We start from the raw sequence: 21604 nt of genomic DNA, 5'->3' as shown, positions 1-21604 counted from the left end.
TCGTGCTTTAGGTACTTTGATTTTAAGTTTCCGTCCTGTTTTCCTATTGAGAGGAAAAAATTTCTATCTTTGTAAAGTTCAGAAACTTAGTATTATTTATACCTTGGTAAAAAAAGCTATTGCCAGATAATATTTAGGTTTTATTAAATATCAGCTATTTGTTTAATCGAAATTGTTAAAGAAGTGTGAGAATAACCTCTCTATGTCTTTATATTGATTAAAATATAGGCAATTTTTATTTATAAAAAATAATTTAAAAAATATAACAACTTTTTAAATATTTTTATTAATGTCTGCCAGTTGTTGTAATTTCCTGCAGATTTCAACCCGTTGCATTCAGTTTCTGTCATCGGCAGGGGGAGGGGGAGGTTCTCCCAGCAAAAGCCAGCCTTGATAATGATGTAAATTTATGTCAGTTTTCAAGTACTCAGATAGAAACTCAGACTGCAATCAGATTGCAACTAAGATTGCATGTTTCTCCCCCCCCCCAATACAGTTCATTTTAAGAGAGTCTCTGATTTTTTTCCAGGACAGGAAGAAGAAAAAAATTTCAACAGTTTCGATAGAGGAAACTGATAAGGCATTATTTACCCAAGGGCTGCTATGGTAACGGAGCATTTATTTAGTTAGGTTAGTTGAATTTTTAGCAGACAAAATTTTACTTTTCTTTGTAACTGCACATTGAAAATGCTTAATATTTCATAAGAAGCTGGAAAATCCATCGATGGTGAATTATCAATATATTACATTATTCGATTATTATTTTATATTTTTCTTGCTAATCGATGTATTAGACTTTGCTCGGATGGATGAAATGAATATTATCTCATGATATATTACATCTATGATGTAATTCACGATAAATGCTTCAAACGCTTAACGCCCTACTGATTTTCATTTAAAGGAAGGAAAAAAAAACCACAAATCAAATATTAGTCATTTTTTTTTAACTCCATTTAGGCAAAATATCAATCAAATGTAATATAGCTTGGATAAATTCAAAGTAAATATTGTATAAACTTTACGTAAGTTTCGAGATGATTAAAAAAATACCTATTACCTATTTTGCTTTTTAAAGAATTATTTTTAAAATTGCTTATTTAAAAGTTTTTTTTTTTTTTTAAAGATGCAGAGAGTTCTTTTTTTTTTTTTTTTTTAAATTGCACAAACTGCCTTAAATTATTTTATTAGTTTGCTTTCATGTTTCGTACTTTTTCTTATAACCATTTATGCATCTAGGAAGGACATTTTCCCAGCTTGAAGACAATTTTAGTCACAGCTACGATGTTCTTTCCCATGGCCGGATATACATGAGCTTCAAATACGAACTGAAAATAAACATAAGTATGAAATTTTTAAGTGTGTAAAAAATAGCACAATAAAATATTAACTATCGAATTGTATACATATAATATGTAATCCATTGCTTACCTCTCTTACTTCAAATGCAATTATTAGAGTTCTACTTTTCAGAAGGCTGTAAAAAAAAGGAACCATTTGTAAGAATAACCTGAAATTTGAACTCAATACACAGGAAGCAATGCGAATTTGTCTGAAGAAAGAAAAGAATTTAGTTCAAAATTTTATAAACAGATGGCGCCTTGCTTATCATCATTAAAAGTTGTGAGATGTGCACCCTATATTAGACTTAATAAAAAATACGTACTACTTGCAGTTCCTGTTATTCTGCGTCAGAGAAGTTCGTCAAGGATCGGGCGTTACTGTGCTTCAACTGCCCTGAAGAAGCTCGGCGCATTAACGGGTATAAGACGAGGCTATGATCTGATGTCTGTAAAGGATCTGCGGAAGATGATTCGTAAATTCGAAGAGACTGGTTTATTTGACAGAGAGGGGGAAAGCAATTGCCTCTACGTCACTGGAACATGTGGCATAGCACTGGAAGAAGAGACGAGGAGTGGCGTGGAAATTTGCAGTGGTCTTTAGACCGATCTTTAGCAACCGATCCTATCAGCAAAGTTTACGAAGATTCCTGCATCACATTCCATTCAAAATTATCCACATTCAGAAGTTACTGTTTGCTGATCTGTCAATATGACAAAATCTGCTGTACAATTTCTTCCTCAAATTGAAGCAACAGTGTATGGCCATGGAAAATTTTGTGGACAGATGATGCCCATTTCCATCTTAAAGGTTCTGATAAATTCAAAATTGCACACATTGGATTAGAACCGCATCTTATACCCATTAATGTCCGAAAATTCTTCAGAGCATTTGAAGCACAGTTCTTGCAAAATATTTTACACGCAGAGCCCGATCCTTCATTGACATAATTATAACTAGTTTCTCAGACACGCAATAACGGGAACTGCGCGTGTTTTTTAGCACATTATGACAAGTACGGTGTCATTCATCTACTGATAAAATTTTGAACTGTTGTTTCTTTCACCAGACAAATCCCATCGCTTTATGTATATTCTTGTCAAATTTCAGGTCATTCTGACCAGTTTCTTTTTCACATCCTTTTGAAAAAGGAATTTTAATTGTAATCATCATGTACATTATAATAATATGAAAAATGCGAGTGTAGTTGGTCAAAAATAAGAGCGAAGATTACGTCAATTTAGTTTTTTTTTTTTCCCTTTCAAGGATACATGAAGTGCTGAACCAGCTATGACTGCTGGTCGTACATCCTTCATATCACGATATCTATAGCCCACACATGCATACATGCAATAAAATGTATATATGTGTATAAAATTTCATTTGCTAAGTAATTTTTTATATAATTTAATCTACATATATTGCAATAAATCAATTTCATCTCTCAGCATAAGGAAATTTTTCCGTAAATATCTTATCTCTTCTAAATAATTTTACTGCAAAAAATGTGGAGTGAATCAATTAAATAGCCATTTCTATTCATATGGTTTCTAATATTTATCTTAATGGGAAAAAACCGAAAGTTTCTTTGCTTATTGAAGAAAAACTAATCGTCCTCCAATTTCATTTTCATTTCCTTCTTAAATGTTATTGATAATATAGCATTTAATATTTGCATTAGCTCATTTCCATTATTAAATGAAAAGGGAAAAAACTGTTTTAAAATTAGTTCCTTTCGTTTGTAAATAGTATATTCGTTCGTGGACAATAATTTCATCTGAATCTTTTTTTTTTTTTTTTTTTTCTTTACATTTGACTTTATTATTAACTTTCTAGTCAGCAGAATATATTTTGCTTTCCTCCCCTTTAGAACATTTTTCATCTTTCAAGGAAATCTTTCATAGAAAATTATCATCTTATCTTCTAATAAAAGTCAGTTATGATTCAGAAGTCAAACAACAAAAATCAGCGTTAATTTACAAAATTTTCACAGGACTAGTTTCGATGGTTTTACCGAACCATCATCTTCAGCTGCAAAACCGCAAATGAACAAGATAGGAAATGTTCATTTGCGGTTTTGCAGCTGAAGATGATGATTCGGTAAAACCATCGAAACTAGTCCTGTGAAAATTTTGTAAATTAACGCTGATTTTTGTTGTTTGACTTCTGAATTAGTATTTATTCGGCGTGTTATTGTGTCTTAAAACTTCAGTTATGATTATTTAAAAAATAGTAAAAATGATGAAACTAGAAAAAATGGTAATTTAATGGAAACTTTTTAAAGAAGCTAATGAGTGACTTACTTGTAATGCATCAGATAGCTGTCAAATAATGATAATTATAATAATTGTGAATAATATAATAGTAATAATGCATGAATTATGTGATTAATTTTGTAAGTAATAAAGTGTTATTCGTAAGAAAATTATTTCAAAAATTCGTAACAAATAAATTACACTTTCGATGCCAAATTACATTTCACCGACACAAAGATAAAATTATTCACCTTTTTCTTCTTATTATTATTATCATCAACATCATCATTGCCACCATTAGGTCATTATCATTATACTGATAGTTACAATATAATATTAATAACAACAATAATAATTATTATTTTCCTGCATGTGTCACAAGCCCCCAGTATCGTTTCCTTGTACAATTCCTACCTTTTCTTGTACAACTGACGTATATGCAGCATTGGGGGTATTCCTGAAATATATTAAAAAGCTGGCTAATGCCAACGCTGAATGAAAACTATAAAGGTTTTCCCATTCTACTATAACAGAGACCATTTGCGAAATTATCGCAGTAAAAATTTGCCATAAGTACCGTATTTATGCGAATCTAATGCGCCATCGAATCTAATGCGCATCCCCATTTTAAAACTTTAAATAATAAAAAAATTGTTTGTCGGCAAATGTAATGCGCATCAATGGTATGAGGAATTTATTGAATCTTATTTTATACAACAATGGATTTTTATATAAACTATCAATCAATAGTATGATAATTTTATTTAAATTTAGATACCATATTTTATACAACAATGGATTTATACATAAAGTAACAGAACATAGAATTAACCTATTAGTGGGCTATTGTTATGTGAAACAATCATTGTTAATTACCACTACCGTATATACGGTACATATCGTAAAGTATGAACATGAAATAAATGGTAACATTTCTATCTAGCTAACAGTTTCTACAATCAGTGATTAATAGTAAACATCTTTATTCACGATTTTCATAACTTTTTTAGTCCCCTTCTTCGTAATGGTGTAGTTACGAGGCATATCAAACCAAATTGGCTTCTCGTCAGCGTTGCCAATTTGCCCCATTGAAAAATTCTTTTCCTTCCGAAGTGTGATGACATACCGCTAAAATGTTAGTGGTTTTCCCTTAAAATCTGCAGGAAGCTTTTGGCATATTGTTGTACGGCGTCTTAGAAATAAGCCCATCCGCTTCATAAACCGATCCACCCATCGACGGTTAGCTTTAAACTCTCGTTTCGGTATTCCAAGAACTTCAGCCTCCTCTTTTGCTTTATTTCTTATAGTGTCGCTAATCACAGGTTGTCCATTCTTCCTCCTTTCACGTACAAATTCCAAAACTTTTTCTTCAATTTTAGGGTGTCTTCCTTTGCGAGGGCTAGTGAATTTCTTTCTACTAGTTTTAGTTGCAAACAGTGCCAATTTCTGTTGCCGCTACAAGCGAACATTGCTCTCAGCTACGTTGAACTCTCTCCCAGCCTATCTATTGCCATTTCTTTCAGGATAAAGAATTACTTTACGTTTGAAAGTAGCGTCATATGACATTCTTCTCTGCTTGCCCTCCATTTCGTGACTACGTACTCTGCAGTATGCAATAATGTGTCAACGATAAATGTAACGGTAAATGTAGTCGAGAAATACAGTAATCCATTGTTACGATTTAAATTCGGTTGACGTCATCGGCGAACTGCTGACGTCATCGGCGAACTTTGCACTCGAATCTAATGCGCCATCGAATCTAATGCGCACCCCAATTTTGAGTACTACATTTGGCCAAAAACGATGCGCATTAGATTCGCGTAAATACGGTATAAAAAATATTTGCTTGAATATCTCGATCAAAATTTACCAATAAAGTGAATAAGAGCACAGTTACAGGCGTCTTAAAGCAGTGGCCACTCGCCTTTGGATTTAATTCCATATGACGTTTACTTGTGGAACTTTGTTAAGAACGTGGTCTTTGCGATTCTACTCACTGCTGATTTCCAGTATCTCCACAACTTTATCATCAGCATTGAATTTCTCGTCGTTCGTGATATGCTGACATGTGTCTTATACAAAACTGGCTTTTCTTCGAGGGTCGATAGCCGAATTAGCATCGGCAATTAATCGGCATAATCAAAATCCCACTGATTACAAAAAACGGCTATTAATATAACTGATAATTAATTATTGATACGAAGTTATACCGTGCAGTAAGAAGAAGAATCATAAAATAAATATAAGGTTAAAAATACGCAAAAATTATTTAATTTTTTTTTCTTTGTGGAAACGGAAATAGCTGGTCAACTAAGCAAATGCACGCAGTCATTATTTTTTGGACAGGTAATATTTAGTTGTGAAAATTATTTAAGAAGAGCTTCACACTGTTTTAAACTTATCCAACTAGGCAATAAATGCTAATAATGCGTTTAATTATTGTCTTTTTGCGCAACTGTATGACCACAATGATGAAAGTTGCAACAATTTGCCTCTTCACACGGAGGTACGCTGCCTGTTCAAGGGTAACCGTTTGCAGCGTTATACAGACATTTTTAATACCGTGACAGAATTTTTCCTCGAAGCTCACAACCATACTGCTAAACAATTAATATAGGTAATTAAAACATAGCTTCTGCTTGTTTGATACATGATCATCACTGCCACACAAAACAAACTGCGAGAAAGAGACATCATCATTGAAGTTAGGACGACTATCTTCGCTTTTCTCTCTAAAATTGATTTATTATATCAGCATTGAATAGAAAAGAATTCCATTGCTTTTATAACTTAATGTGATTGCCTGTAATTGAAAATGATTGTATTTCCTCAAAAAAAAGTATTGTTACATACAAGCCACTTGATATCTTTTAATGTTTGCTTCAAAGACACTGGAAATTTAAACAGTTTATAGAACAGCTGAACTGCAATTTATCTGATCTTGATATTATGATGTTCACTTATTCAAAACACAAGGAGGAGTTTGGATTTTGAAATGTGTCCGAGAGAAGTATCCTGAAATAAAAGTTTATACCTAAAAACATTATTTATTTTTCGCTCTTTTTGCCTAGTGAAAGCTGGCTTTAGTCAAATCATTAATTTACTACGAAAGAGCAGAAATAGGTTTATTATTTTTTAACAAGGTTAATTAAGTTAAGCAATATTATGCCAAATATTTAAAAGAAAAATGTGTCAATACCTCCTATGCAGCCATCACATTAAATAAAATCAAACTTTTGTACAATTTAGAATCAATGACCTTTTTTTCATGAGCACTTGTTTATATTTGTGAAATTAAAAATAATGAAAAATTAACGAAACTTAGATTTAATAAATCATTTTTTTAAAACTTTTGTTCTTAGTCTAGTTTTTATTTTTTAATTTATAAGCTACCTTTTATTAATTAACCAGTTATTAGCCCAAAAGGGCGTTAACGCGAACGGGCTATTTAGTCTTGAAGCGGGATTTTTTGTCGTCACTATTTAGTCTTGAAGCGGGATTTTTTGTCACAAACGACGAATCACTTTTCAAATTGTTGCCACCAAATGATATCGCCCTGCATTATCTTTAAAGAAATTAAATAATGAATAATCTTCATCTCTGTATGTATGGTCCTCGCTTAGTAAAAAAACCACGGTACCTAGTCGAACCATTAAATTTTGAATAATGCTGTCCTCCATCCGAATGTGTGCAGCTGGAAGCCCGAATTTTGAATTTCGAATTTCACTTTTCGTACTTTTTAAATCTTGATTAACAAACTCAACGAGCTGAAAGCGAGCAGTGGCAACACTGTAAGGAATAAAATATTGTTATCTCCAGCGAGCGAAACTAAAGAAAAATTATTTGATCATTTGAAAAAATTATTGGACAAATGCTCACATTAACCTTTTCAGGGGCGGTATATAAAAGAATGAAAACTATGGTAAAGTTTTGCATGTACTGTAATATTTTACACCACTGCCCCCTGTACGACATTTTGTTTCCCTGTAAATGCCAATAGGTTATTTCTGTTTTTTGCATACTTTTCATGCATATCTACAGAAATTGACGTTTGAATGTAGTTATTTAAGTTTGGAGCCAAAAACGTTCTGACCACAATTTCCAATCGAAGTGAGGAATCATTATGAAGCAGCCTTCGAAAAATTTCCTCAAACAACAAATTTTTACGAAAGCTTTCATAAGGTGCTGAATTCATTATTTAACTGTAGTCATCCGAGTATGTGGTTTTTGTTTGACAGACTGAAAAAGGATTTAGCCTGCCAACATTTATTATTAGCTATTTTAAATACATTGCGTACTGAAGTTATCAGGTTCAATGTTCCGTCTTACTTTCTTCGGGAACATGCAAGGACCTGACTCGGAACAGAGAGCTTACTAAAGCTATGTTCAAGAACTGTGGGAAGTAGACAGGATACACAAGAAGGGTATACAAAACCCTTTATTTTTCTCTATTTACAATAACTTCCGTACTTCGGAATACAAAGACCCACTACTCGTGGTATAAACGTAAAAAATATAAAAATAAAACTAAACTCTAATTTAACTTTAAAATAATAAACGTGGAAGATTGGCCTTATATTAACAGGAAGCCGTATGTAGTACAGAGAACTGTGAACACTACAATACGTTTAAAGTTATCAAGAGGATTAAACCTCTGGCCTGGAAGGCAACCAGCAACTGAGTAAACTTCTAAGGTAAGCGGCCTGCTTCGACTCACTGCTTCCTCTCTCTCGCTTGGCAAAAAGCCACAACTTAAATACTTGGCGTTCGCCAGACAAACTTTGCATAAATACGTTAACGCTTATAATTCTGGCCGGAAGTAGAAAATAAGAAGTGATAGTAAAGATTTAAAATAAAATAAACGTTAGTAAAATCCTTACAAAGTAAAAAAAAAAAAATGATATGAAAACTTACATTTGGTAATCGCGAATCTAAGAAACTGTGTAAGAATCGTGTAAGATGAAATCGATGATAAAATTAGATATTTACATATATTAGCTAATAATTAGCAAGTATGTGACATATATATTTATGATTTATATATAACAAGGTATTTTACGTAATTTAAATAATATAATTATTTCTATTTGCTTATTCTTCTAAATGTTTATATTATAAAATGTGTAACTTATATTTACTATTATTTTATTTTTTTTAAAAATTAAATTGTAATTATCTTTCGCTGTATATTCTGTTTCATTTTTTTTTCTTCCTCCTCTCTTTTTTACTAATTCAAAACGTCCCATTTGTTAATCTTATACAGCAACTGAATCTTATAATACAGTTTTTGATATATATATATATCTCATAGATGTTTTGGTAATTTAAATAATTTTTCTTTGAAAATTCAAGTAAGTGTTCGATGTTCAAAAATCGATTAATTATTGATTGCTTAATGTAAGGATATTCCTACGTATTTTGTTTATCAGTGGGCTTATTTCCATGTGAGCATATATTTATGTGAGCTTTTCTATGTGGGCATATTTCTGTGTGAGATTATTTGCCTGTGAGCATTTATACCTGTAAGCATTATTCTGTGAGCATTTTTCCTGTGGGCTTTTTTCCGGTCACCGCTGTTAACTACCTTGTATCAGCTAAAGCAATCTATTTTGTGATAAAGCACCACTTAAGCACTTGCCTAAGTCTCAGACTACTTTACCTGCATTTGAATTTATCTTAAGTTAATTTAAATATCCGCAAGTAGCGGAAGCTCGTCTGTGGCATCAGTCAGTTAGGCTTCTCTTCATCTAAGAGTAAAATAAAAAAGTGTTATTTTAACCTTCTTAAGACCTGGTGATCTGTCTCAGACTAAGCGATAACGAGTTTCCAGTCTAATATTGTCTGAAGAATATTAACACAAGCTTCTAGATACTTAAGAATATCCAGTTACTTGTATTATTATTATGCTGCATGCTGTATATTATAAAGAAAAATGTATTATAGAGAAACTTGTATTTTTAAAATGCAATCAATTAAAGCTAATTTAATTTTATATTGGAATTAAGAATTAAGTTAATAGAAGAAAATTTATATCCCTTTTTAATAATTTATATTTATTAGAATTTGAATAATCTTTATTTTATTACCTAAAAGTTAAATAAATGTGGATATTCTCATCAGTGAGATGGATGAGCTTGATAATTCTTGCACAGCTATCGTTCTGTTTGGATGAGCAATTCTGAGATCGACACATATAGAAAGTGTTATTGGTGCTTTGTTTTTATTTGAGTTAGTGAAGAAAACTCTTTCTGATACACATATGCAGAAGCAAACTGAATTATAATTTTAAAATAACTATACTGTTTGCTTGGAATTTCATTTTTATTTCCGGTGTCATTTGAGAATTTAATTTCATGCTCTTGTTTTCTTTCATTCAATGACAGTGCGTTATTATTATCATTTATTTAGTTCATTCTCGGAGTTTCACTGCGAATGGAATTTTGTCATCGATTTTTAACTTATTTCTCTGATAAGCTCTCAAGTTGAAATTTTGTATAGATACTATTTGCCGATGACAATGCAATGCAATGCAGTGAAGCGATTTTCTCAAATTCGATTTCGATTTTTTCTTTTAATTTAACGTTTAAATGAATTTTCGGGCATATCATAATTTTACTCTTCGTAATAATAACTTAATTTCTGAATTCGGAAGAATTTTTTTTAATTATTCCATTTTTAAAATTATTTGACGTTTTTATTATTTTTAAATTTCAACATCTAATTTCATCAGATGTAAAGTTTCGAAATTTTCGTAGATTATGAAACAAAATTTTAATCTTCTTTTAAAACAAAAATTCTAAAAAATATGAATTAAACGATTTTCTACTTAAAAAAAAAAAAAAAAAAAAAAAAAAAAAAAAAGTGTTTTAGACTGAAGTAGACGGGAGAAAAAAGCGTTTCAAGTTGAAAACTGCTTTTGAGTTTGCCATCTTGGCACATTTAATGACGTAGTTTGCCATCTTGGCGCACCTAATGGCAAATCGGCGATATTCGTTTTTTTCATTTTTAAATTCAAATGATGTAATCTTTTTTTTATTACATTTAGTGTCTGAAGAATTAGTGTCTAAGAATTATGACAACGTGTTTCCAAGAGCATCAGCAACGCGTTCTAACAGCTTATATTCATGCAGCTAACGTATTCATGTACTATCATCCAGGTCCCTGCTCGTTCATGAGACTTCACAGAGAAGCAAATACATTCCCGAGGCAGGCCTCCTGGGACTCGAGAGCTGCCGGTTCAAGATAGTGGAGGGCGTGGGACATATACCTGCTTAACTTTGTTAGACATCAGATGTCCCCGTCCTCCGTCACCTGTCACCTGTCTGAAAAATTAGTTACATTAGTTCCTGAAATTTAATATTCAAAAAGATTTCTTTATTTCCTGAATGGCATTCAGATATTTTTCTTTACAATTTTCTTATAATTTATTGCTTAAGTTTTAACAATGACTGTAAATTTCATCATTGATGGCATGTAACTAAGACTGAAAAACAGAAAATAAAATATGATTTATAAAAATGGTTCTCATGCAGTAAGCCCTGAAAGAAGAAAAATAATTTATCGTATAGTTTAATGGGAATAACAGATTAACAGATTAAATAATTATATTTACAAAATTCATCTACAATTTTATACCGCGAATAATAAAAGCAATAACGAAATCTAATATTAATTTAATTCCATTGTCAAATGTGGGAGGTATTATCTTTTTATACTTATCATGGGCCCGTTTATTTAAAGTGGTTTCGTTCTTTTTGTCTTCATTGCAATTATTATTCTCAGTCGCGTATTGAGCGATGATCAATGCAATGGATTCAGCGATGGGAATCATCAATCCTTTTTGTGAGAATGATAAGCGGAACCGGGACAAGGATGAGACAATTGCTACATTTGCAAGTGATGCATTTGCCTAAGGTGAATGGTTAGGAAAAGGGCCAAATTATCTACGAAGTTTTAGAAATATGCTTAATAAATTATAATAGATTTATTAAACTATTAGAAATGAAAGATACAGATATTTATTATTCATGATATTTTGCAGATGAATTCTCTAAATATAATGATTTAATCTATTATTCCCATTAAACTATATAATAAACTATTTTCCTCCTTTCGGTACATTAATTATCATATCCATTTTAAATAAAAGCTTATTTTATAAAAGCCTTTTTTTTTTATTTTGTTTTCTGTTTTTTAGTTTAAATTACGTGTTGTCCATCAGGAATTTTATGATCATTATTAAAATACAAGTATTAAATCATAATAAAGTAATGAGATAAAAAAATAACTGAACGTCATTTAGAGAATGAAGAAATCGCTTTGAATATTCAGTTTCGGGAATTGGGAGTAATAACCGTGTTGTTACCTTGAATTGTTATCGACAAGCAATGTGCATAGAAAATTTGAATTTGATAGCTTATCAGAAATCCGAAGTTAAAAATCGTCCGTAATCCGAAGTTAAAAATCGATGACAAATTCCACTCACAGTGAAACACCATGTGTGAGCTAAATAAAAGTTTGTAAAAAATACCTAGGCACACCTTATTTTTACTTCTGCAACAGTGTCACAGGTATTTGTTGATATTTAATCTCCCATGTATTAGTACAATGAGACAGGTTCCCTACCCTATTAGCTTTCAGATATCTTAATGTCAGTTGTGAGGTATTTTTTTCGCCTTATTAGCATGCCTTCGTAGTGTAATGGTGAGCATGCCCGACGCGTATTCGAGAGGTCTGTAGCTCGATTCCCGGCGAGCACGTTGCTCATTTATCATCTCTCCTGCTTTAAAAAAAAAGAAAGAAAAGAAAAGAAAAAACTTAATAAAAAAAATACCGAATGTCTCTACAATGGCTCCCGTACTAAAAGGGTGGTGGATGATGATTCTCCACCCCCAGGATTTGGCGACCGGGTCCCCTAATCTCCAGTCCGCCCTTTAAAAGGGGGACTATATAAGGTATTTCTCCCGCCTTCTTAGCATGCCTTCGTAGTGTAGTGGTCAGCACGCTCGGCGCGTATTCTAGAGGCTCGTGGTTCGAGTCCCGGCGAAGGCATTGCTCACTTTTCATCTTTCCTGCTTCGAAATAACCTAATGTCTCTACACAGCTTCAGGAACTGCCAGCTGGATCTATTGTTCTGGACATACTGATACCGTAAGAGTCATATGGTCTTCATTGACTAGAGGGACCGGGTCGTCCTCCAATCCAACCGTAAAAGTGAGGAAATTTTAAAGAAGGAAAATCTATAAGCCCATTTTCGGTTATCGACAGTAATGTATCTTAGAAGCCTTTCCAATTTTTAAATAAATAAAGCACAAATAGCATAATTTTATTTACAATACAAATTGCTTTACATAGGCAGGAGCATAGGCGACTGGCGAGCTAATCACATATAGTTAGAAGTTTTTGTAAGTGGCACTAAATTGCTGCAGCAATACTGCTATTGACCCTTTTGGCTCCATCTTCTCCTGGCGTCTCAGAACATGAATGGTATTGTAGGCACTAAATTGCTGCAGCAATACTGCTATTGACCCCTCTGGCTCCACCTCCTCCTGGCGTCTCAGAACATGAATGGTATCGTAGGCACTATTTAACACGTCGAATGCCGCCTCCTCCTGTATTAAGATGACGGCAAAAATTCTGATTAGGACGCGTCATCCGTATTCGGGTTACGCCTGCTTTTGTACTTGCGAGGTAAAGTACGTAGGTATATGAAAAGCTGATTGTTGAATACTGAAAGAAAGAAACGAAAAGGATTTTTGCTGACAGCTAAATTCATCCCATTCACTAAACTGAATTGTGTTGTGTTTGCCATCAACTTTTCTTTCTTTCTAAACAACCAATTCTTATAAAATGTGACTAGTAGCATCTACGCCACATATGTATTATCCCAGCATTTAGCAGTATCCGAATCCGAATGTGAGGATATAATTCTATTAATAATTAATTTTCTCAAAAATCTCGGCTGTTCCTCATAGCTACTATTCGAATTTTTATTATTCGTAACAGGTTTCTTCTTCACCGCTATGTCATTCATTTAAAAATAACTCTTCCATTTTTCCTTTACACACTGCAAAACACTAGGGCAACAATTTTAGCACATACACACACACACACACCACAAAAAAAAAAAAAAAAAAAAAAAAAAAAAAAAACTGTGTTAACCATTCCCCACGGCAGAGAAAATATTTGGAAAAGAAAAAATAATTTTCGAATCTTACACGCTTTCTTAGATACTTCGTTCTTGAAGAAAGATTTCAACTGAATGAAATTCTAGAAATGTTTCATTCTAGCTTTTCTAAACTCTTACTACCAGAAGCAACTGGGCATGGCGTAGCAGCTTTCGTAGACGGATGGAGATTTTCTTACAAACTAGCATCGCAGTCAACGTGTTAATTATAATTTTTACTTACTCTCTTGAAGTCACTTTTACATAAGCGTTGAGGGTAATTAAGAAATGAGGTGCATAAAGCCCGCCTTCTTTTTTACAGGCAAATCTAACAGCATGATAGACGGGTGATATTCTTTACACTATGTATAGGAGAAATAATTATTTGCCAGATACTTTTGACCTTTTTTTTTTTTTTGGCCTAGTTTGTCTTTTCGCGCCGATATATGGATTGAAGTACATCACCGATACAGTGACATAAGAGATGATCCTGAATATCATACTTGGACATGAATATTTTTGTTTGCAGTGCATATATATTTTTTTTTTCAGAACTGTAACACTATATTAATATATTTGTTATCCAGAATAGCTGATTTGTCTATTTAAAAGTTCTTGGGGTATCAAGGTAAAAATCTCCAATGATTCCTTGACTCTTAAGGGCCGTTCCCACTGAGATTTACCTGAGCTAACGGAGACGACTGCTGTAGCCGACCCATCTGCAAAAACAGTTTTTCCCCAAACGGCAGCAAATTGAAAAATCTGAACTGCAGGCATAGCGGAGCTAGTCTATATTAACTGATTCCGTTAAGATGAGATACACCCAGTGGGAGCGGCCCTTTAGAATAGCAAGTTGCTGTGACTTATCTCACTTGTCTGACTTCTTTCACATGTCTCGCTATCTTGACCTATCTCACTTGTCAAGGACAGCAAGCCTGCGTCTATAGTTAGCATGGGCCTTATGTACTTTATAGGTGACAATACGATTTGCTCAAGTACGATAGTGCCCATGTCTGTCCCAGTTTTGATCGACAATCGGCTAGGGGACTGATTTCAGATTTCACGGTCTCTTCCCCTTTCCCTACCATCAAATTATTCGAGAGGATTTTCGGTTTCCCGTACATTTGAAATGCTCCCATGTAGCAAAGACTTTATGTACTTAAAATCATTCAAGTCTTTCCATGATTCGAACCCGAATCCATACGACAGCCAGCGTCACTAACTGATGTACCGACCAGGGCGGTAGATTGTAAAGCTGAGATCATATTCTGTGGTAAAATATTGACTTCACCTTTTCTTACAAAGTAACTTTAAAAAAGAGACCTGAGATATTATGCAAAAGTAATCGAGAATATAGAGAATCTTTAGAGAATTTCTCGACTGAAGGACCGAAAATGTTTTGTATCAATTATCGAAAAACAACCTAGAAAATATTCTAAACTTTCTGGTGCATGTAATTTACAGCTACAGATAAATATCACTGTAATTACCTTTACTTACCCGTACATATTCTGGAATATTAACATCCAGATCATAAGTCCTCCAATGGGGCACTTGATTCCGAACAGTTAATATTTTCTGAAATCCCGAATCCGTCTGTTCTTCCACGCGGAATGTTATTGGGCCTTCTCCAGAAATAAACAGATCCAAAGATAAACATCCTGATGCCTGGCGGTGTAGCTCAAAATATGGGCTGATCATTCTCCCAATTTGACCCTTCTTACCAGTGGTATCTATTGCCATTACAATTCCTGAAAATCAGAAAATAAGACATTTTTGAAGATTTTTTTTCGAAGAAAAGTAATGTATAACTCTTTCCCTCGAACACATTTGTCATCGCAGAAACTTTTAAAATGTAGGGATTAAAGAACTGATAAATGAAAGTTTTTTTTTGTAGCAGAAATTTGCAGCAAAGAGCGGGTGTTTGAAAGAAAAAAAAATTATGTGTTAATAACAGCAAGAAAAGAATTAAAAAAGTGTCAAGTACTTCTCAGACTAAATTTTAAAATAATATAAATTTTTTATCTTTTGAATTTAAAAATTAAAATTTGTTAAAATGCAGTTTCATTTTTATTTTGCAATTTCCTGTTTCTGCATATTTGTTGAAACAATGCGTACTTTTACAAATAATTGTAGCGAATCAAAACAAAACAAAAAAATTCCCATCCGAGTCCCTTTTGGAAATACGTCATCATTTCTAACGCAATCTAAATTTTTAAAGCTGCTTTTATAAATAAACGAAAACAAAATCCATACTCTTAGCTATGCAATACTTTTCTGCGCGAACTATAATTTTAAGACATCATTAAATTCGAAAACGTATTGGAGAACTATTTTAGCTTCAATTTATTTTTATTATTTTAATACAAATTTTAACTTCAATTTACATATTTCCGAGATGTACCAATAGAAGGCAGACTCCTACCGTCTTCTAAAAATGTTACCCATGAATATTATTTTGCCATGAATATTATTAGCTATGAATTTATAAAATAGCTTTGTTTAATTTTATCTTTTTTTTTAAGTTAAAAATGTCCAGTTTGGAGAACATTTTCATATTAGAAGTCCTTACTAATTTCGCTGTACCTAAAAAAAATGCTAAATAAAGGCATTTTCTAACCTACGTTACTTTTTAAAAATTACACTATTACGTGCTAACTAAAAAATTAGAAAAAATTTAAATGAAAATTTTATTGAACTCAGTGCTAATTAAATACGTAAATTTCATCAACTGTTACCCTGAATCTCATTTTACTCTTTGGTATTTTAAATATGCTCATTTTATGGCCAACTAATTTCTTATTCAGTTAAGAAAACTTCAATGTTTTTTTCTTTTTAAGCAGGAGTAACGTATATATAACTGTCATTATTTTGTTACCTATAATAATCAGATATTTCGTTGCGTATAAACTCGTCCTGTACGATGCAATGGGAAACAAAAACTGAGTTGAGAATGATAATAAGGAAATATTTTCTAGTTTGAACTGAGTTGAATATAAAATAGTCATCGTTAAGTTGGAGAAAGTCCGAACATATACACTCTGCACACACAGAAAAAAAGGGGGGGGGCAATTCTATATCTCATGTTCTAGACTGGGCCGAATGATGAAATTTAATTTGCGTTTTTCGTGTCTCGAAAGCGCGACTTAGGATATATATTATATTTTTATATAGCTTTGTTCTAACATAGGTATTTTGACTTTGGACTTCTGAAATGACATACCGGTTTTTTCCCATATTTCAATTCTACGACACAAATTATTTCTAAATACGTAATATATTTTGTAATGTTTGAAGAGAAAGTTAGAGAAATTTCAAAATTTTCTCGGCGAACTTTTTTTCAGTTTGATCAAAGAATTTAACTTGTAAAAAGCAAAGCACTTGGCAAAATTCTTAATTTAAAGTAACCTATTTACCTTTCCCTTTCATTGCGCATGAACGGGGAAAAATGGCGCATCGTTTATTCTTTCAAGTAATTTTAAGATAGTGTGTAAACCACATTTCGCGTTATTATCGCTCATAAAAATATGCCAAATTTTAAAATGCTCCGATATATAAATTCAGATGCATCTTCAGATATTTTGAATAAAAAACTGTAATTATTTGAAGGTATGCCTAGAAATACACCCACTTTAAGGTGAAGGTAAAAATTTTATGGGTTACCTAATTCAAAGTTATTTTACAAAAAATTTAAAAATTACTGAAAAAATACAAATTTTAAAAATGAATCAGAAAATATCTGCAAACTTTAATTGGATTGAACCTAAATTTCGAACTGGGAAAGATGGAATCAAGTAACTATAATAAAAAAGGAGATATTAATAAATATATAACAAATTCAATTGACATTGAGGAGCTACAATTTTGAGAGCTAATTTTTTAAAAACTACTCGTGCGATTTTTACTAAACTTGGTACTTTGGCAATTACCTGAGTCGTAGAATCAAGATATAGAAAAAATTCGGTATGCCATTTCAGAAAAAGTCTGATTTTGTGTTAAATACCTATGTTAGAACAGCGCTATATATGCAGCTAATTATGTCCTAAGTCATACGCTGTCCAGACATTAAAAACGCAATTTAAATAAAACAACAAACGTTAAATTTCGTCAATAGTAGAATGGGAGATACAGAACTGTCCCATTTTTGTTTGTGCATAATGTACATCATCGAAAAAAAAAATAATAATAATAAATAAATAAAAAAGAAAAGAAATACTCAGCATTTTAAATTACAACTTAAAACTGTTAATAAAGCTAATCAATATGAAAAATTTCTGAAATATATATACAGTATTAAAGTTTTCTAAGGCTTCCGTTAGATATTAATATTTCCCTCTATGATAAATAATTACTAAACTAATACTTACTTTTCAAATTGGTTTGGTCTAAATAAGCATCATAATAAGTTATATCATAAAATGCATTTTGTACCTATATTTTTATGACTTACTATGATGCGAAATACCCTACACATTGTAAGTTCAAAATGTATAAACTCTAATCATGATTAATCACGATACCACAATAAATAAATTATAAATGACAATAATATATTAATTAAAATGATAAGATAACATTCACTAAGCATAAATAAGAGACGAATAAAGAGTAAATAAAACAAATATAAACAATACAAATATTACAGAGAAACTTGTATATTCAGATGCGGGATAATCAGGCTTTAATGTTTTATCTTTCTCTTAAACACTTGTAATTAATTACCTTTTCTTCCCCCAATGTCTAATTCCTTGCGATTCCATTTGGCCCGCATGCCTACTTGATTAACAATGCCACAATTATCCTCCGTAAAATCGCAAGAAAAGATTTTCGTATCATCATCTGCAAAAATGAGATTTAAAAAAAAAAAAAAAACTATTTCAGGAATTATTTTCAAAGTGATATGTACTTCAAATTAATTTCTTTAAAAAAAGTGTAATATAATTAGATGAAAATAGCAAAAAGGAATTCATACAATGTAAAGAGTAGTGTTAACTGTAATAGAATAGATCTTAGATTCATAAAATGTTATTTCAGAGAAGAAAGGACAGAAGTTCATTGCAGAGAATGTGAAAATATTGAATTTAAGTTTATTATATATATCTATGCTGTTTGGTGAAATATTTGATTTATTCTTCTCCCCACAACAAAAAGATATATATTCCCAAACTTAATCATGATTAATCAGGTAATCTACATCAATGTAATAAATCTATTATAATTTACATACATCGCGAAATAATAAGTTTTAATGAAACAAAAAATAATGTATTTTATTTAATAATGCAACCCAGAGCGAATTTTGTTGAATCTAATCAAAATAATCATGTTTGCTTACAACATAATCACAATCGGGTACAGATGCTGTTGACATCAACTTACATATTCAAGCAGGTGGCTCAATAAGACAAGTTTTGTCATGATAAAGTGTGTCTGAGAAATATGGAGTTGGTCCTCTCTTCCTAGCGCTAGTTTTGTGATGATAAAGTGTGTCTGAGAAATATGGAATTTGTCCTCTCTTCCTAGCGCTTAAATTCAATAATCCTAAGCATAAACCAAAATTTTAAAATAATTTTGAAGACAAAATTCGAATGGTACCAAGTCTGGGTTCATAGAGATCCCCCCAGCTTTCGCTGAGTGACCTAATGACGATGAAAACTCATAATGTCTGAAGTATGGGATCATTTCCATTATTTCTTTACTGTAATGATACCGCAGTAATTCTTATGTGTATAATTTGCGTGTGCTTACACCTTTCAAAATTCCTAAAAGCTTAATTTCAGTATTTTTTGCTTTTTTTTTTTTTTTTTTTTTTTAAATTCGGTGCGAAATAATTTACATGATTTGGAGTTTAAGCTTCATTTCTAAATCAGTGTCATATAATACACAAGGTCTTTCCCAAAATAATAAAAATCATATTTTAAATGCATTAACGATAGAAAGAGTCCAGCATTACATAGCTCAACTGCTTTTACGCTTCGCTGTACAATACATAACATTGTTGTTGGTTTTACCATCACGCCAGTAAAGAAGCACATGTTCCCACAATATCACGAAAGGGAAATGCCGATGACAGTGCATTAGCATATGCTAAGTATTGCTGGCAAATTCCACAAGCGCATATTTTAAAATTCAATTTCATGCAAAAAATATCACGACTTGTTTATCGAAGAAAGTCTCCGCCAGGCTACGCCACTGTTCAGAGCTTATTACAATTTGAAATTTTTTATTTCCCTGATGCAAAGCGGATTGAAGCATTCATTCAAATAAATAACAGTAATAGCTGTATTTAAACAAGGACGTAACCATCGTGAATCCATATCTCAAAATTGATGAATTCATTATATAAATCTATAAACATTGTTGAATAATAGAACCTAAGCAAATGAATATATAGCATTATTGAACAACCACTAAAATAACTATGGAGCTATTCAAAACAATTATCGACTTGGAAGCGATTTAAAAGTAATAGGCTTTATCTCGTTTTACAACGAACTTTTATCGGCCATGTTAAACAACAAATCTTCATTAAAATATCGATTAATTATTTACTTACATGAATAAGTCGACGCTATCACACCTGTAAGAAACCATAATACGTTAATCTTCATCCTGAACATAAAAACGTTTTGCTATTTTCAGTTGAATAAAGCCTAGAATTTCTCAGCTGCACCTTGGAAATTTTATTTCTGGTGAATTATCTTCGAAGTTTCTATTGATAAGAATATTGAGATGATGTCAAGTTAAAAGGTACCTGATATGAGAGAATTGTATAGTACCAAAAAAAAAAAAAAAAAAAAAAAAAAAAAAAAAAAATTACTTGCACAATAAATTAAATTTTTAATTTTGTTAATAAAATTTTGCATAATAATGTGATAATAATATTTATACTATATTTCATCAACAGAAATGTTAGAATTAAAAACAACCAGTGACACTAATCAACAAAGAAGAATTTTATGAACATCATTTTTTAATACTTGATTCTCCATGTATATATAAGATTAGATCAAATGCGCTGTCGTATTTGTGTGAAGAGATTATAATGCAGATGTTTTTAAATAAGTAAAATGAAAATAAACAGTAAATAAAAAAAATTGTGTAAAAACTTTATATTTCAGTCCGAAAATAATTTACTAATTAAACACATTTACAAATTTTTAAATGTAAAAATACAAAAAATAATTAGCTTCCGTTTTTAAATAAAAATATTGCATAAAGTTTTCAGTTCATATAATTAAATCTTTAGCGCTGAATGTAAATAAAATTCAGCGCCGCCCAACCGGTACAGTGGTTGGCGTTGCTGACTGCCGTGCCGAAGAGCCCGGGTTCGAATCACGGAGAAGGCACGCATTATTGTGTCCGTGTGGCATGGGGGCACTCCAAATATGCGGCAAGTCGAAACTCCTCTCGAGAGGTCGATGGTAGTGGAAGGGGTGTGGGAGCCTCTGGGACCCGTCTTTCCCCCGGGGTGCTCTCCATCAAAATTGGGGGCGGAACTGAGCTAAATCGCACTGTCGTCTGTAATGTGCTCAAGGCTGTTGCCAACGACAAACGTAAACTTGCACTCCTTGCCGCGAGGATTTTCGTGGGATTGGGCTGACTTTATAGCTCAGACAAGTGAGCAGCAGCAACAACAATTAAAATTCACAGACAATTTCAATTTTAAAAACTCCCGCATTTTTATCTCATTTTCTTTTTTAATGTAAAATAATATAACCAGAAAATATACGTAAAGTAATACAGTAAGAAAAATATTAAAAAATATATTTGAAAAAGATTTAATAAAAGAAATGTATGTAAAGTCTTTTGTATTAGATATTATTTTGCGTGCAGATTATAC

The 21604-nt window shown here is 32.0% G+C and overlaps 2 protein-coding genes across 4 annotated transcripts in view; one reads left to right on the top strand and one right to left on the bottom strand.

Annotated features, from left to right (window-relative positions):
• Window positions 1–1170: 1170 nt before the first annotated feature.
• Window positions 1171–20475, bottom strand: LOC118189735 (uncharacterized). 3 transcript variants are annotated; one of them, XM_085806819.1, is made up of 5 exons: window positions 20318–20475; window positions 18484–18600; window positions 15262–15512; window positions 1432–1477; window positions 1171–1328 (listed from the first exon to the last, which is right to left on the bottom strand). In XM_085806819.1, exons 1-4 carry the CDS (start codon window positions 20379–20381, stop codon window positions 1463–1465), a joined length of 447 nt encoding a protein of 148 aa, XP_085662945.1. In that variant the 5' UTR covers window positions 20382–20475; the 3' UTR covers window positions 1171–1328; window positions 1432–1462. The 3 variants fall into 3 exon arrangements, with proteins under 3 accessions (XP_085662945.1, XP_035216288.1, XP_085662944.1); XM_035360397.2 differs by lacking the exon at window positions 1432–1477 and having other exon boundaries at window positions 15252–15512; XM_085806818.1 differs by lacking the exon at window positions 1432–1477 and having other exon boundaries at window positions 20318–20474.
• The window catches only part of LOC118189731 (astacin-like metalloprotease toxin 1), a 54069-nt gene continuing 33760 nt past the window's right edge, over window positions 1296–21604 (top strand). The window contains exon 1 of the mRNA XM_035360392.2: window positions 1296–1344. Within this exon, the coding sequence (XP_035216283.2) occupies window positions 1311–1344 (34 nt within the window). The 5' untranslated portion in view covers window positions 1296–1310. The remainder of the gene's footprint in view (window positions 1345–21604) is intronic.

The sequence above is a fragment of the Stegodyphus dumicola genome, chromosome 12 (assembly GCF_044657685.1).
Source record: "Stegodyphus dumicola isolate Sdum_Otavi_A_Nest chromosome 12, ASM4465768v1".
NCBI classification, from domain to species: domain Eukaryota; kingdom Metazoa; phylum Arthropoda; class Arachnida; order Araneae; family Eresidae; genus Stegodyphus; species Stegodyphus dumicola.
Note: the sequence above shows the minus strand (reverse complement) of the source record. Positions and strands in the feature narration are given on the sequence as shown.